Source organism: Thamnophis elegans, chromosome 4, assembly GCF_009769535.1.
Source record: "Thamnophis elegans isolate rThaEle1 chromosome 4, rThaEle1.pri, whole genome shotgun sequence".
NCBI classification, from domain to species: Eukaryota; Metazoa; Chordata; class Lepidosauria; order Squamata; family Colubridae; genus Thamnophis; species Thamnophis elegans.
Genome location: NC_045544.1, coordinates 31,372,956 through 31,389,280, shown reverse-complemented (window position 1 = coordinate 31,389,280; position 16,325 = coordinate 31,372,956). Strand labels below are relative to the sequence as shown.

The 16,325-nt window shown below is 37.3% G+C and overlaps 1 protein-coding gene across 1 annotated transcript; it reads left to right on the top strand.

The window, feature by feature from the left end:
• Positions 1–258: 258 nt before the first annotated feature.
• On the top strand, positions 259–13,881 carry ZBTB24 (zinc finger and BTB domain containing 24). The gene is made up of 7 exons (XM_032216344.1): positions 259–343; positions 3,251–4,219; positions 5,639–5,806; positions 7,909–7,992; positions 8,889–8,972; positions 9,743–9,824; positions 11,571–13,881. Exons 2-7 carry the CDS (start codon positions 3,256–3,258, stop codon positions 12,322–12,324), a joined length of 2,136 nt encoding a protein of 711 aa, XP_032072235.1. The 5' UTR covers positions 259–343; positions 3,251–3,255; the 3' UTR covers positions 12,325–13,881.
• Positions 13,882–16,325: the final 2,444 nt, after the last annotated feature.

The following is a 16,325-nucleotide window of genomic DNA, read 5'->3' as shown; positions in this document are numbered from 1 at the left end:
AGTTGCTTCCTAAAAAAGACACCTTTGGGATCGCTAAGTGTTATTGCTATCTTCACCTGCTGGGAAATCCGAATCGGCACACCGGATCCTCCAATCCCAGAACACGCCGGCTTGGACAGGATCCCCCGCCTGTCGCTTAAGGGCAACGAACACCTAACCATCCTACCTTCTTTCTACGCCCGAACTCCACCCCCCCCCCTGTCGTGCTTTTTCCCCTCGTAATCCCCGCCTTCGTCTTGTGACCTCACTTCCGGGATACGCGCCTGCCGCTTCCGGCGTATGCCTTTGCTGGCTTCAACCGCCTTGTAGTGGGGCTCCGTATTTGCAGCTTTCGCAGTCGAGGGTGAGTCCAGTTTCATCGCTGACTCCCACCCCCCACTTTCCCCCCCCGCCCGGAGGGCTAATAGTTTATCCAGAGGAAGGTCTTGGTCTTCCATTGACAGTTATTGACCAACGGCGCGATAGAGGCGTTTGCGGGGTTCCAACTCTTCCTCTGGGTCTTCTCTTTAGGGACTACGGGATGGCCGGGATTTCTGCTGCATCCTGCCCGCTACCAAGGCTTATTTTGGGTAAATGGGTTAGGTTAGTAAATAACGATGGTCGGAAGGACGGGACTTCCAATGAGTGTTGGAGAGGGAGACATTCGCTACCCCGAAAACTCGTATTTATACCAGTTGGATGAGATGGGGGGGGGGGAGCGTCACCTGTTGAATTTCGCTCGCAGCTTGTGAAAGGCAGGAAAGTTCAGGCGAGAGGGAAAAAATAAATAAAGCGGGCATCGCGGTTCCGTTTTTTTTCATCTCTTTCCCTTTATTCCTTTATCTTTCTACCTTGTCTTGCTTTGCAGTCTTGACTCCACTTTTGTTTTAAATAGGAGAGCAAAGGGAAATTGGCAAAGCAGGCAGGTCTGGCTTTGAAAGACCAGTCATTATTATTATTTTTTGCCCTTATTTTCTCTAATTGGGTCGTGGTCTTTTTTGGCTTGCGCAAAAGCTTGGGGGGGGGGAGGAAGTGCGGGTATTGGCTCATTATAGCAAAGGACATTTATTTTTATTATTTATCTGTGAAATCACATCGTATGAAATCTAAGCTGGAAGGGAAAGTATGCTACCGAGTAAATGATTGAATATAGTGTGATAAATGGTTTTAATCTTCTTAGCAATTTTTAACATGGGAGGAAATAAAAGTCCTTTTTAAAATAAATAAATAAATAAATAAAGTAATAAAAGAAAAATGTAAAAACTGACAAGAAAAATAGTCTCCCAATTGAACATGTAGTACAAATGCTAATGTAGTACAAATCACAGAAGAATAAACAGTGCATTAAATCAATATTGAAAATTACTGTTCAGTTAGAAATATGATTCTATGGAAAAGTTGGATGTGTCACAAAACTATTCACATCATCTAAGAGAAAAGCCGGTTTTTACTGGAATGAGTAGCCTATAAATATCCTGTTTAGTTTAAACTTTCAAAAATATTGGAAAGCAAACATACTTGTGTGACAGGCCTAGTAAAGGATTTCTTAAGTGGTTTTAGAAAAAGTTGCTACATCAACATTTATTTGACAAAAAAATCATAGATTGCTGTCTGAGACTCAGTTGGCCTTAGATTATTATGTGCTTCTTATGTAAATGATACCGACTAGTAATATTGTGGAAATCCTTCGAAAGAGTCATTGTGCAATAGATAGTAATCTAAATAAAGCACTGTACTTCAAAACAATAAAGTAGCCACACCTTTTCCCAGATATGTGGAAAAAGCCAACAGTAGCATACACAGCAATGGGAAAAGGTACAGCTGCAATACTGAAACAAAGAGAGGGGTTCTTTGTACATTGTGACAACACTGGCCAGTTTCCTATTGACCAGAACATTAGTATAATCTCTTGTTAAAAAGAACAGAAAATAGATCTGGACAATATCTGTCTTGCAGGTTTCATTTGCATCACTGCTAAATGTGACGTTTCTATTTTATTTTATTTTTGAATGAGCTTGAATGTGTATAATTTCCCACTAGATCACATTTTTACTTATCTCTAATAATGTTTTTTTTTTTTAAAAAAAACTTACATTCCTATCTGAATTCTGCCTTTGTTGATTTGATATTCACAAATATATACTTAGGAATAAGTCCTGAGATCTACTTATAATTGGCAGCTAATTAGAAGTCAAACTGCAATACATATGTACTCTATTACATTCAAGTTGTCTAATTTGTATGGTATTCTGTTCTCAGTAGCTCCAATGCAAACCCTCTTGTGCATACATGTACCTATGTGTGCCTATGTAGAAATACCTGTATAAATAAATGGAGCTAAATTTTCAGGCAAAGGGTTTGCATCCCAATTTACTTAGAGATCCAGGAGGAGGGCCTTCTCTGTTGTCCCCCCCCTCCCCGTCCTCTGTAGCATCTTTCCCCCACCCCATGTGAGGCCAAAACTCCTTTCAAAAGGGTCTAAAGACTTGTCTCTGCTAGTTGGCCTGGGGGCTCGATGGGGGAACAGCAAAGTGGAAGAGGTGGATGGATTGAACAACAGATCCCACCTCCACCCATTCCGCCCCTGCCCGCCCCACATGTCCCTAGATTCTGACTTTTAATTTATGTTTTAATACAGATATAGCTTTGTGACTGTAAACCACCAGAATTATTTCATGGTAAGATGGGTGGCCAATAAATTTTATACATACATACATACATACATACATACATATCCCTAAATGAAAGGATTTATTCTATGACTGATTCCACCAACTAGGTGCTTCCACAAGTTTAAAGAAAAGAGGTGAAATGTATTGCTGCTTTCCCCCACTGCCATTTCCCATGTTTCTCTGAAGAGAGCCCCCCCCCCCCATTTTTCCAAAACAGAGTTTCTAGGGGTAAGGCATTGCAAAGAGTAGGTGGCAAATTCATGACAATTGCCTTCCCCTTTCAAACCTTGGGGGATCTTATCAGAGGGTCTGATTTTTGCTACTTTGATATCAACGTTTATTCTATTTTTAAAGCTATTTAATTATTAACTCAATTAACTATTAAATCTAAGCTGATGTTTAAATGAGACCCTTATTTAGGATGCTTAATTCTGAATTATATTGGCTAGCCTGAATAACTCTGAAAGTTGGCAGTTTCGGGGCATTGTGTAGTGCCATTCAAATAGGCCAGCAAATGTCCCTTGTACTTAAATAAGTATTTTCCATTTGTCTTGGAGCACTTTGAATCTTAGTTTCTTTTTTTTCCCCTTTGTCTTTAGCAATAATGGATGAAGCTGCATCTAATTCTTCAGAGAAACCTATAGCAATCCACTCTAAGGTTCACAGAGACACTATTCTAATTAAATTTGAGGAACAGAGAAAAAAAGATTTTTTATGTGACATCACTTTAATTGTAGAAAATGTTCACTTTAGAGCCCATAAGGCATTACTTGCTGCCAGCAGTGAATATTTCTCCATGATGTTCGTTGAAGAGGGCGAGATTGGCCAGTCGATCTACATGCTTGAAGGGATGGTGGCAGATGCTTTTGGTGTGCTATTGGAATTTATTTACACAGGCTGCTTACAAGCTAGTGAAAAAAGTATAGATCAGATTTTAGCGACTGCTCATCTCCTCAAAGTGAATGATCTAGTTAGAGCATATACAGAGCAAGAGAGGAACGGCAGCTTAACAAACACATTATCTGGAATTTCTAATGGTGAAACCCCAATAGCTGTCTTAGCAAAAAATAAGAAAAATGAAGACCCACCAAAGCGAAAGCGTGGAAGACCAAGAAAAGTGAAGAACATCCAGGAAGAAAAACTGGAATCCCTTTCAATGGAAGATGTGCAATTAAAAGAGAACAATTCGGTTCATAATAAGCAAAATTTTATAAAGTGGGAGACTGTGGTAGAAGACAGAAATACCAATGAACTCATTCCTGTAAGTGGAGAGGGAAGAGAAATATGTAGAACAGAAGCTGTGGTCAGTGTCTCAACAGAAAAGGATGAGAACTATGATCCTAAGTGCCAAAATACACAGATCACTCAGAGTCGTTACAGCAAACGTAGGATACGGCGATCAATCAAATTAAAAGATTATAAACTTATTGGTGATGAAGAGGACAGTGGGCTGACAAAAAGGGCCAATGGCAGAAGAAAACGTACTGGTTCTGAAGTTGAGTGCAAAGACTGTGGGAAAGTCTTTAAATATAATCATTTTTTAGCTATACACCGAAGAAGTCATACAGGTTAGTTCTCTTTTCAATCTTAGGGGAAAATATTATATGCAATCTACATTCTGTTATTAAAATGCGTTTGAGAGATTAATATAATGTATAAATGATCAATCAATATATGGAAAAATGAATAAATCTAAATATTTATGTTAAAAAGTATATGGCCACTTGTATTTTATAAAATAACCTAGATGGCTTACTATCAGATATATAAGTAATAAAATACATAAAGTTAAAAAATATTACACACCACCAAGAATCATAATATTTAACAGGGTCTCCCTAGTACTCCTGGTTCCTGTAGTCTGCAATTTTTTCTCTGGAAATCTATTCCTATTCCCACACCATTGATGATGAATGTATTTATGATGACTATGAACATGATTTAGCACTTATATCTTTTATGTACACTGGGAGCTTATTCACTGGAGACACATTCCTTGTATGTCCAATTATACTTGTCCAATAAAAGTATTCTTATTCCTACTCCTTATTCTATTCTACTCTATTCTATTCCATTCTTTTCTATGGATGCTCATCTCAAATTATATAGACTTATGTAGAGATTCTCAGTCATCCAGGTCATGGTTGCTCCAAAAGTGCTTCTTCAGGAGTCAACTGGACTTCCTTGTTTTTTCTTGTCTGCAAGGAATATAAATCCTTCCATTCCCCACTATCCTGTAAAAGCTGAAAAAGCTTGGATGGGAAGCGAAATGTCCTCAAAAGAGTAAAGCAAGAAAGTCCAGTTGCCTCCTGAAAAAGCACCTTTGGGATTGCTAACTGCTATCTTCACCTGCTTGTAAATCCGAATTGGCACACCGGATCCTCGAATCCTAGAACATGCCTTCTTGTCCTGAAAAACTTCAAATATTAGCCTTGAATGATGGGAGACTCTACTCTATCCATCTACTCATGGATTCACATGAGTAATTCGCTTATGTAGTTCTGCGCTGTAAATTAGGAATTCCTGTAGTTCTACGTTTCAATACAGCCTCAAAAAAGGAACCCTTTTGTTTGCCTTGGTTTAAGACACCAGCATAGAAACCAGGAGTTCTTGTATCAACGAAGCCAGCTGCGTGGCTTGGGTAAGTGAATCTCTCTCAGCCTAACCCCACCTTATAGGATTGTTATGGCAAAAATGAGAGAAGGAAAGAATAATTAGTTATCTTCCTAGACTACAGCTATTTATATAAATAATTACAGCAGAATATAAAGTTGGGTGTTAACTACAATTAAAATTATTAAAATTGTCCTTTTATATTAACACTTATTTTACCATCAACATTGCTGCCTTTGTAGTATTTTCAAAGTAGTACTTTTGAAAAATGTACTTCCAATTTAAATTACATGATGCATGTTGTTATTTCAAGCACTGCTCCATCTGCTTGAAATATCTGTTTCCCATTCACAGTGCCATACCTTTGTTTTCAGGAGAGCGCCCATTCAAATGCGGTGAATGTGGCAAAGGCTTTTCCCAGAAGCACTCTCTCCAAGTCCATGAGCGGATGCACACTGGGGAACGGCCATATACTTGCACAGTTTGCAATAAAGCTTTAACCACAAAACATTCTCTCTTGGAACACATGAGTCTTCATACAGGTAAGATCAAAAGCCATTCACTAGGCTAAAATTGTAACGTGGGAAAAAATAATCCCTGACAGGATTAGAATGAGTATATCTGCATTATTTCAGTAACAGAATGTTTGACACTTCAGAGAACTCATTTTAAGAATTGGAAATGATAGCTGACCTCAATATTTTGCCCTTAGGGTCTCGGGTTTTTTTATAAGGTATACCTATATGGTTCATAGGGGCTATCTACTAATCCATAAAACTATATCTTTCCATTCCGTTATAGAAAGCTTTTTATAGCTCATGATTTCTCCCTGTGGAATAAATTCTAGGTCAATTTCATGTTGAGGGTAGAAGTCCTTGGTGTGTTTTCTTTTGAATAAGGTACATTGGATATGTACCTTTAAGGATATATGAACCCATAATCCACTGGTATTCAAGGGTTTACAGTTGTTCTTGTTCCAAGAATGAGACAAGAGAAATTCCTCCTCCATCTTTTAACTACTACATGCTCTCAAAACCAATTAACAGAAACAAGTAATGAGAATGTGGTAGTGGCCGCAGAAATGAGATAAATAGATGCTTATGTAGTGTTCTGTAAATGAAAGTCCAGGTACAAAATATGAAATACTATCAAGTAGTCCTAAGAAAATGTTTCATTTACTATTTCTGTAAATCTTGTACTCTTCATAGTCCCTCTGATTTACATGTATAACTTCTCTGCCTGCTTAATAGCTTATAACTATGATGGCAAACCTATGGCACATGTGGCCTCTCTGGGCATGCGCTCCCTCGCCAGCTGGTCTTCACAGGCACTGGAAAACAGCCTGAAAAAGGCCAAAAACAGGCTGTTTTGGAGGGCATTTTCAAGGCTGTTTTTCAGGCCGTTTGGGGGGCATTTTCAAGCCATTTTCCAGGGCATTTTCAGACTGTTTTTCAGGGTGCTTTCAGTGCATTTTTGAGGTGTTTTCAGGGCATTTTCTGGGTGTTTTCAGGGCATTTTTAGAGTGTTTTCTGGGCATTTTTCGGCTCAAAAATGGCATGAAAACAGCCAAAAAACCGGCCAAAAAACAGGCATGCACGTTCCAGCCAGCTGATCCTTGGGTTTCTAGCGCTCCTGTGCACGTGCACACACACATGCACACACGTTCCATTTGGGGCACTCATGTCGAAAAGTTTCATCATCACTGGCCTATAAATTTGGAATCCTCTTGTTTAGTTAATACGACGAGTAAAATACTTCATCTCGTAAACTTACGAAGTCACTCCATGGCTTCATCAGTGGCATTTCTGAGGGATAAGAGCCGTGGTGCCACAGTGGTTAGAATGCAATACTGCCAGTTACTTCTGCTGATTGATGGCTGCCAGCAGTTCAGCAGTTCAATTCTCACCAGCAAAAGATTAACTCAGCTTTCCATCCTTCTGAGGTTGGTAAAATAGGGATCCAGATTGTTGGGGGCAATATGCTGACTGTAAACCTATTAGAGAGGGTTATAGAGCACTGTGACACGGTATATAAGTCTAAGTGCTATGGCTATTTCTTTTGCAGCCATTTGCCAGACAGTCTACTAGTCACAGCTTTTCTACAGGTAGTCCTTGGTTAATGATGGCAATTGGGACTGGAATTTCCATTGCTAAGCAATGTTATTTGACTGCATATAACAACAGCATTTTTGGCACTTCCCACTTGCCATTATTAAGCAAATCATCATTGGTTGTTAAGCGAACACAACTTTGCTTAGGTTTGCAACTTTCCACCAGCTTTCCCAATTACTTTGTGGAAATCTGGTAAAGAAGGTTGCAAATGACGACCCTGGGATGATGCTACTACTTGCTACTATGATTTTTTGAATGATATTAGAGAATTTATACAACCAGTCCATTCATCCTACCTGCAACTAAGAATGATCACCTTGGTTTCAACCTTTTGTGGCAGTCCTGAGAACAGGTTTTTGGATGGTGCCCTACTTTGTAATGGGTACAGTTCTTGTCAGAATTCCTTGCATTCTGGAATATTTCAACTGAGTTGCTATGCAAGATCAGAATAACTAGGTGCGAATTCACAGATGACTGCTCAGATTACTATAAGTACAAATAACTACAATTTCTCTATTTTCCCCTCTTTTCAGGTCAGAAAGCTTTTACCTGTGACCAGTGTGGAAAATACTTCAGCCAGAGAAGGCAACTTAAAAGTCACTATAGAGTTCACACAGGTATAATTAATTAAAGAATACTACAAGTTGTTAGGAAATGTTGAGATTTTCTTGTACTTCTAATTATTGTTTCATAACCGACAGGTATACATTTGTTTACTGTGCATTCCATGAATGTTTCAGCACATTGTTAGTTCCAGCTGATCATTTTGCAAAATTATTATATAAGTAGTGTGGTAATACAGAAAATTAAATATTCTGTGTTTGAGGAGTTGGGAATATCTTCTACTGAAAATGCAGAAAATAATTGAAATGAAGCAATTCATAATAAGCTAAAAAGTATGATGATACTATGATTGAAGATAGAAATAGTAATGGGTAATTCCTGTATATGAAGAAGCAAGAGAAATAGAGTTGCTTGAAGAAGAGTTACTGTGGTGAACTGGACACCCAGTTCACTTAACTTTGGCATTATTGCGTTTTAGTACAAGCTTCTTTCAATAATGTAATAGTTTAGTTACTAAGATTATATTGGAAAAAGTATAATCGCAAATGTACTGATGAGCAACAACTAGAAGAACATAGGGATACATGCAATAGTAATTGTCTGCTGATACAACAGTATCTGTTACCATAAGAGATTCCTCCTTCATCCCACACGCTTCCCAAATCTGAGAGCAATTGGAGTACATGTGGAAGAAAAGTAGAGAAATCTACCATGCAAGCAGAAGTCAGTTCGCTAGCATTTGATGGAGCCATTATCCCATGTTTTAATTTTCTAAATATTGTCTATAATGCTTCCATCAATTGTGGCGTTATTTTGGTTTCAGTTGTATTAGAGTTGTAAACTTCATGCATTTATTATTATTAACCACCGACATGTTAAGATAAAAATTATAAATGAAATAGACACACTTGGGGAAAATAATAATTTATATTTCATTTTGCATAATCAGGCCATTCATTGCCAGAATGCATCCTCTGTCATCGTAAATTCATGGATACAGCTCAATTAAAGAAACATTTAAGAACACATACAGGTAATGCTGCTTTCTATTCTTTTTTGAAAAAAAAGCTGGCAGTATATATAATTTAGGTAGGAACATCCAAGTAAGCAGCATTCATCTGTAGATAATAAATGAGGTTATAATGGATTCTGATTTTTAACAATGAATCTGTGTGGTGCTGAATTAATACTGTGCAAAGTTTACAGTAAAAGAATTGGTAGGGGCTATTACGGTAGTGGACTATAGGTGCCATATTCAGCCCAGTGTGGGAGTCCTACTGCTGATTTCAATCATTTACTCAGTGCAGGAATCTAAATTGACAGATACTTCAGTACATTCAGTGAAAGCCAACTTATTACCTTTGAATAATTGGTTTCCACTGTCAAACTGCTGCTACTGTTCAAAAAATTTTGGCTGGTAGGAAATAGACTGCTTTTTTATCAGAGGCAAATATGGCTGAAAACCGTGAGCAGATTACTAAAAGAAAATAAAATCAATATTGTCCGCTATGTGTATAATTTTACATTAAAATATGAGAATATATTTCATAATCTTTCCCCCCTATTTTTTTAGGGTAGGGGCATTTAAAGAAGACTGAAGAGAAAAACATTGTCCTCCAAAATTTTCTCAGTGTTTTCTTGTATGTTCATATGTCAATTCATTATTTGTTCACCGTAATAGCTATGAATTAGCATGAGATTTGGTTGTTACATTCATTAGAGTCTACTTATAAGTTAAACTCTCTTAATTGTTCTTTAAATAAGAGATAATTACATACTATACTAATCAGCAAGTTTTTATAGGTGAAAAGCCATTTACTTGTGAAATCTGTGGCAAGTCATTTACAGCAAAAAGTTCTCTTCAGACACATATCAGAATTCACAGGTATCTCCTTCCCTTTTTTTCTTTGTGATTTTGTATGGAAACCAGTTTATAAGTAATACTTTGAGTGAGGCTATTAATACAGTTTTATTGTCTGCTGCAATTACAGATCATAGTTTGTAAATGCAGTTCATGTTATGTTGTATACCCGTGATGGCGAACCTATGGCACGCGTCCAGAGGTGACATGCAGAGTCCTCTCTGTGGGCACGCGCACCATCGGCAGCTGCTCTTCTGGTTTCCTATGTGCGCTGGCAAGCTGATCTTCGCATATGCCGGAGCCCCAGAAACCTGAAGACCAGGTGGGCACCTGGTCTTTGGGTTTCCAGCGTGCGTGAAGACCAGCTGACCAGCGTGCATGCGCGCAGCTGGTCTTTGAGTTTCCGGTGCTCATGCATGCACATACACACACATGTTCCGGTTTGGGCACTTGGTGCCAAAAAGGTTTGCCATCACTGTTACATACTAATGATTTTAATTGTCTGCACCATGGGTATACAACCTTTTTGTTTGCCCGGGCTGCATTGAGTGAAGAGAAATTGTCTTGAGCCTAATATAAAATATATAACATTGTTTTATAATATACAATAATATGATATTAAAAGTTTATAATCTAGTTGGGCTGTATTACTAGCTGCCCAGGGATGCATGTGGCTCGTGGGCCATTCATGTGTGGTATACACCATTGTGAATATTTAAACTAATTATTTTTAATCACTGGTGCACATTATACTTAGTCTTTAGCCCAAAGTTAATGAGCACTGTCACATTATTGAATATATGTTGTCAAAAAAAATAGCCCAATGACCTCTATTGGATCCTACTTCAAATGAACTCTTGGAACTCTTGGTTTTCTCATTATAGATAAAACAAGGCATACAGTTTTAATTTATCTTCTTGAAAGTTTTGGTAAAAAAAGTTTATCATTACAGATTGAGAGTATAATGTACAATAGCAATAGATAGTAATGATAGTAATGTCTTTAAAAAAACTTTGAAATTTGTTTTTTTAGGGGGCAAGTACATCATCTGTTTATCAAAGCAGAAAGTTGACAATCCTGAGAGTCTTTGAAAGCTCAATAGTAAAGATATAGGAAGCTATAGAGTTAGAGAAAAATATGACGTGGAATTTTTCTGTGTTAATATCTTGTCACTTATTACCTCAGCTGCACCAATGTAAATCAACTAAATACCCCAAAATGGATAAAAAAGAATAGCATTGTCATGTCATCTTAATGATAGACTTACTCACCTGCTGCTTCAACATATGGTTGAGGAGCCTTCTAATAGTCTGTTTACTGTTATTCTGTTATTCTATTCTATGGTAGACATATTGGAACAAGATTAGAAACAAAACATAGCTACTGCAGTATAAATGGCAAAAGTACAATGGGTTTAGATGTGCCCAGTTTTCTCACCATATATCTGCCATCCTGCCCAATAGTTGTTGAGATTGGCAAACTAGCTACCAACCATGTTGAGGCATCGTGAGCAACAACAGGATTTCAGAGAGTTTCATTCTGTAGTACAGTAATGATTTATACTGCATGATAAGAAAGTAAGATGGCTTCCATTGACTTACATATCACTTACCTGAGTAAGTGTACTTCATAGGAAGGGAGAGAGAGCGAATCCATCTGCCATTCAGTTTTAATGCCATGATACTTGAATAATGCTTTGGGTTTTTTAATAACATCCGTGCTTTGCAAAATATGGACATATGTGATCAAACCAGATGTCTTCTCTTTCAGAGGAGAAAAGCCATATTCGTGTAGTATTTGTGGAAAATCCTTTTCCGATTCCAGTGCCAAAAGGAGACATTGTATCTTGCACACCGGCAAAAAACCTTTCTCTTGTTCAGAGTGTTGTGTGCAGTTTGCACGTTTAGACAATTTGAAATCTCATTTGAAAATTCATGTCAAAGAGAAACAGCTACAGGAAGCCAGCACTGCATCCAACGATAGCAGCACAGAGGATGTCAGGAACATTCTTCAGCTGCAGCAGTATCAACTTTCTACCTCCGGACCCCAGGAGATTCAGCTGTTGGTGACAGATTCAGTGCACAACATAAACTTTGTGCCCAGCCATACTCAAGGCATTAGCGTTGTCACTTCAGATGATTCCCAAAACGTGATGACGGAGCACACAGGCAGTCTTACTCTTCTTACTCAGCCATCACAACAGCTGCAGAACCTGCTTCTTTCAGGCCAAACAGAACCCACAGACCAGATTCAGAATATCAGCATTGTGAGTGACCCAATGGATTCTCCTCAGACTGAACAAATGCATGTCATCACACTGTCCAAAGAAGCTCTGGAACATCTCCATGCCAATCAGAGTCAAGCAGATGTGCTTCAAATAGCTGCAGGAACACCACATCCAACCCCACATCTGCAAATGGCCCAAGAACCTAGCCAACAGTTTCGCATTAGTCAAGATGCAATTCTACCTCCTCAAATTAGCAAGGGACAGACCCATACTGTACATATCTCCAATTCAGCTTAACAGCCTCTAACTGTAGACCAGCCATCTGGAGATCATCACACTGAAGGGCAAGCTTTTAAAAATACAGACTGATTTCCTTCTTAAATATATTTATTTATCAAGATGAAAGAGGAGCCTTCATGTGAAATGCATTATATATACAATATTTTCTATTTAATTTCACATGCTGGTAATGTTGATTGTTGACTTAACGGCAATTGGTTTATGCATTTTTATTTTGCAGATTTGTCAATTTAGATATATGCTGAAAGCATGGCTTTTTAACCAGTGTTCTCATGCCCTTTGCCTGAACTGCAATCAAATATTAAAAGAACATGGTACAAGCCTGGTTACACATTTTGCCATCTCTGTTATTTCAGTGAAAAAGAACAATGCATGCTTAATTTTTCCACTGAAAATGATGGGATGTAAAATTGCCTCTGAATGGACTTATACTGTATATATTTAACAAGCTTATCAACTGATATTTTAGATACATAGTATTTTTTCCTCCTATACGCTCATTAATTTGGGCTAAGGCAAGCTCATGTTTGGATTTCCAAAATAATCGATGAGTTTGTGTCAATTAAGACTTTGTGAGAGTCAATTTTATTAGAAGGTTTCTACAAGAAGAGGTAAAATAAGACTTGAAGAATTTATGTAACTTTTTGCAAAAGTAAATGCATAATTTCAAAAGACAGAAAAAATAAAAGTTACATCTCCAACAGATGGGCGTAGGCTCTTCTAAGTAATGATAACAGGCTTAGCAAACTATTGCCTTGTTTTGGTTATGTTTTCATTAGCTTTTTAAAAATTATGCACATCAGTTCAATGCTCAACTTCCCTCGACTTAACTGACACAAATCAATTCTGTTATTGGCTTAACAGAGAAAACACAGGCATTGTGATTTCTCCTTTCTCTTGCACTTTTTTATATTCTGGTGAATAAGCAGTATACTCATTCCTGTAATAAAATTTTAAAAAGTGATTGTTTCCCATTATAACTACAAGAACATTTGATTTATATGTTAATAGTAGTTCTAGTTTTTAAACTAGAATCAAACTGGGGAATAGAGGATAAAAGCTTCATGCTTGGACCAATAAACTGTTGACCAAAATTATTAGGCCTGAAGTAATCAAGGAATAGGAAGAGAGAGCATACTTTCTCCTTAAGGAATTGCAGTGTGGTGGACATCAGTACACAGATATGCACTATACCTTCCATTCTTCCTTTCCTCATACTGTCTAAACTGTACAATATGGATTCTACTGAATATAGGAAAGCTTCACTGTGGTAATCAGTGAACAATGGTTGGCAATGAAACATTATGGATTACTTCAGCATCCTGGTGGTAACCTTTGGTATAATGCAGAACAGGATGAAATGAAGGTGCTCAGAGTTTGTACATGGGAAGAGAGGGTACTCAGTCTTCCCTCAATAAAATTGATTGAGGTTTTTATACAGCTATTGTTTTAAAAAGTTTAGTGTCTTAAGACCAATTGAATGATCTAGTGAAGATAATTAATTGAAGGTTTGCATAAGGAAAAAAATAATAAAATGGGGGGGGGGGGGGGAGGCAAAAAATGTATAACCGGGAAATAATTCTGCTCTAAATGATTAAATTGTGCCCTCAGTTAAACATTTACAATATAATGCTTCTTTATGTAAGATAAAGCTGTAGTGCTTTTAAAATAAACACAATGCATATATTAATCCTTCCGGAAATCTTTTTTTCTTCCACGGTTTTTTTGTGTGTTACAAACTTTTTTTTGTCAGAAACGTGTTCCTTACAGGTCAAACTTATGCTTCTGCGGTGCAGTATAAATAAGAACAAATTATATGCAATTGTTTTAAGAAAAATATATAAAGTTACAATACAATTGCAATAATCATATGTGCAAATATAAAAATATATTTCAACCGTTTCCCATATGCCCAATGATCATTTGAGATTATATTTAGATGCTGTCACAAAATACGTAGCAGCCATGATGGATATGACCAGTCACAAATACCCTATTAACAAAGACAAATTTTTGAGGATGCCTTCTAGGACTTCCTGTAGCCTTCCCAAATCATTCCCAGCAGCCTTATTTTTCTACTTTTCTGGAAAGGTAGGCACGTTTAAATATAAGGCTCTCACCATACCACAAGATGACTTCCTGAAACTTGTTTCTCTCTCAATTATTCCTGCATTTCATTTTCAGATCCCTTTGCATTTCAATCAATTATATATTTGAGGCTGCTGGGGAGAATGAACCACATTTCTATTCTAGGCTCAGTTTCCAGCTTCTATCTTTTTTTTTTTGTTGTTAAAAGAAAAACATTAACAAGCAGAAAAACAGATTGAATAATTGCCTTGCCTGTGTTCCCAAACCACGCCTCTATTAGCCTGAATGTTAACCAAAACTCAGCCTTGGCTGAGCACTTACCAGTAGTAAATATAAATTATTAGGGTTTGCCTCCCCATCCTTTATAGTAGGAACCAGTTTGGCTTTTTGGAGTTCCCTCTGACTATCAATAAAAATAAAACTGATTTCCTGAATTGTAAACATATGTAGAATATCCTGTTTTACTTGGGAATACAGTACTTTTGTGTATCTTTTCAGTATTGCACAACAACCGTTGAAATATTTACCTCCATTTCCTACTTTACCAATTTCTCCCTTAAAATTATCTGGCTGTCAACAACAAGGTGTCTGCAAATTTCACAAGAACAAAATTGTTTTCATTAGAATCCTTAAGGAATTGAAAATTCTTAGGTAAAACAACATGACCAAACAGAAAAGCTTCTATACAGTTTCATTAAGACCCACATGATAGATATCCCTTCCCTGGTGGTGAGATCTCTGTACTATTTTAAATGGATGAGAATAACAAGAAGAAAAAAAGGACAAAACTTGAAATCCAGAATAAATCATCTGCGAGCCAAGCATATTTCAAGATCACAAGGTGATTGTTTCTGAGAAGCTGCAACAAAAGTAGGTATAGATGGCAAACCATTGTCAGTCCATACTGGAAAATGTTCCAGTCTCATTATTATACAGGTAGTCCTTGGTTTACAACAATTCATTTAGTGACCAAAGTTACAATGGCACTGAAAAAAGTGATGACTGTTTTTCACATGACCATTGCAGCATCCCCATGGTCACATGATCAAAATCTAGATGCTTGGCAACTGACTCATGATCATTGCAGTGTCCTGGGGTCATGTGATCACCATTTGCGACCTTCTGACAAGTTCAATAGGAAAGCCAATTTCATTTTAACAGCCATATTATAATTTAATTGCAGTGATTCACTTAACTGTGGCAAGAAAGTTCGTAAAATGGGGCAAAACCCATTTAATAAATGTCTCACTCAGCAACAGATATTTTGGGCTCAGTCATTGTAAATGACTTGTAAGTTGAGGATTACCTGTATATAATTGCAGATAAACAGAATTTGAGGGACCAAAATGCACCTTAAAAATTGGATTTGGCTTATCTGCAAGTATATACGTTAATATTTTTTAAATATTTAAAATAAAAAATTAAGCCATATTTCCCAGATACACTCACTGATAAACCCATCTATAGCTAAACAAACCTCCAAAAATACCATGAAAAATGTGATTCAGCTTATCTGTGAGTATATACAGTATTTTGTTCTTGTTTATGCTACATTGGAGAGGTGTAATCTTTCCAAATATTAGTTCCTTACTTAAATGTAACAGTAGTTGCGGGAGCTATGAAAAAGTGTTACTGAGCCTGTGTTCTAGAATTTCATTATCCCAGACCGTAATGACTGCTTGTCAAGTCAGAATAAACCAGTGGTGGGTTTCAAAACTTGTTGGAACCTACTCTGTGGGTGTGGCCTCCTTTGTGGGAGTGGCTTGCCACCCATGTGACCAGATATGAAATTATGAATTAGTACTTAGGTCGGTCCAAGTAGCTATTCAGAAACTCTGGCATTGAAGCATGCAAGTCTTAAAAGCTGTCAAGTTACAAGATCCTTGCCAGTGGTGGGTTTCAAAAAATAT

What these genes read in the sequence shown, in the direction of transcription:
- ZBTB24 (XM_032216344.1), top strand. Translation starts at nt 3,256, where the DNA reads ATGGATGAAGCTGCATCTAATTCTTCAGAGAAACCTATAGCAATCCAC. An exon ending in ACACCGAAGAAGTCATACAG is followed by an intron (nt 4,220 to 5,638) that starts GTTAGTTCTCTT and finishes CTTTGTTTTCAG; the next exon opens with GAGAGCGCCCATTCAAATGC. An exon ending in TCACTATAGAGTTCACACAG is followed by an intron (nt 7,993 to 8,888) that starts GTATAATTAATT and finishes TTGCATAATCAG; the next exon opens with GCCATTCATTGCCAGAATGC.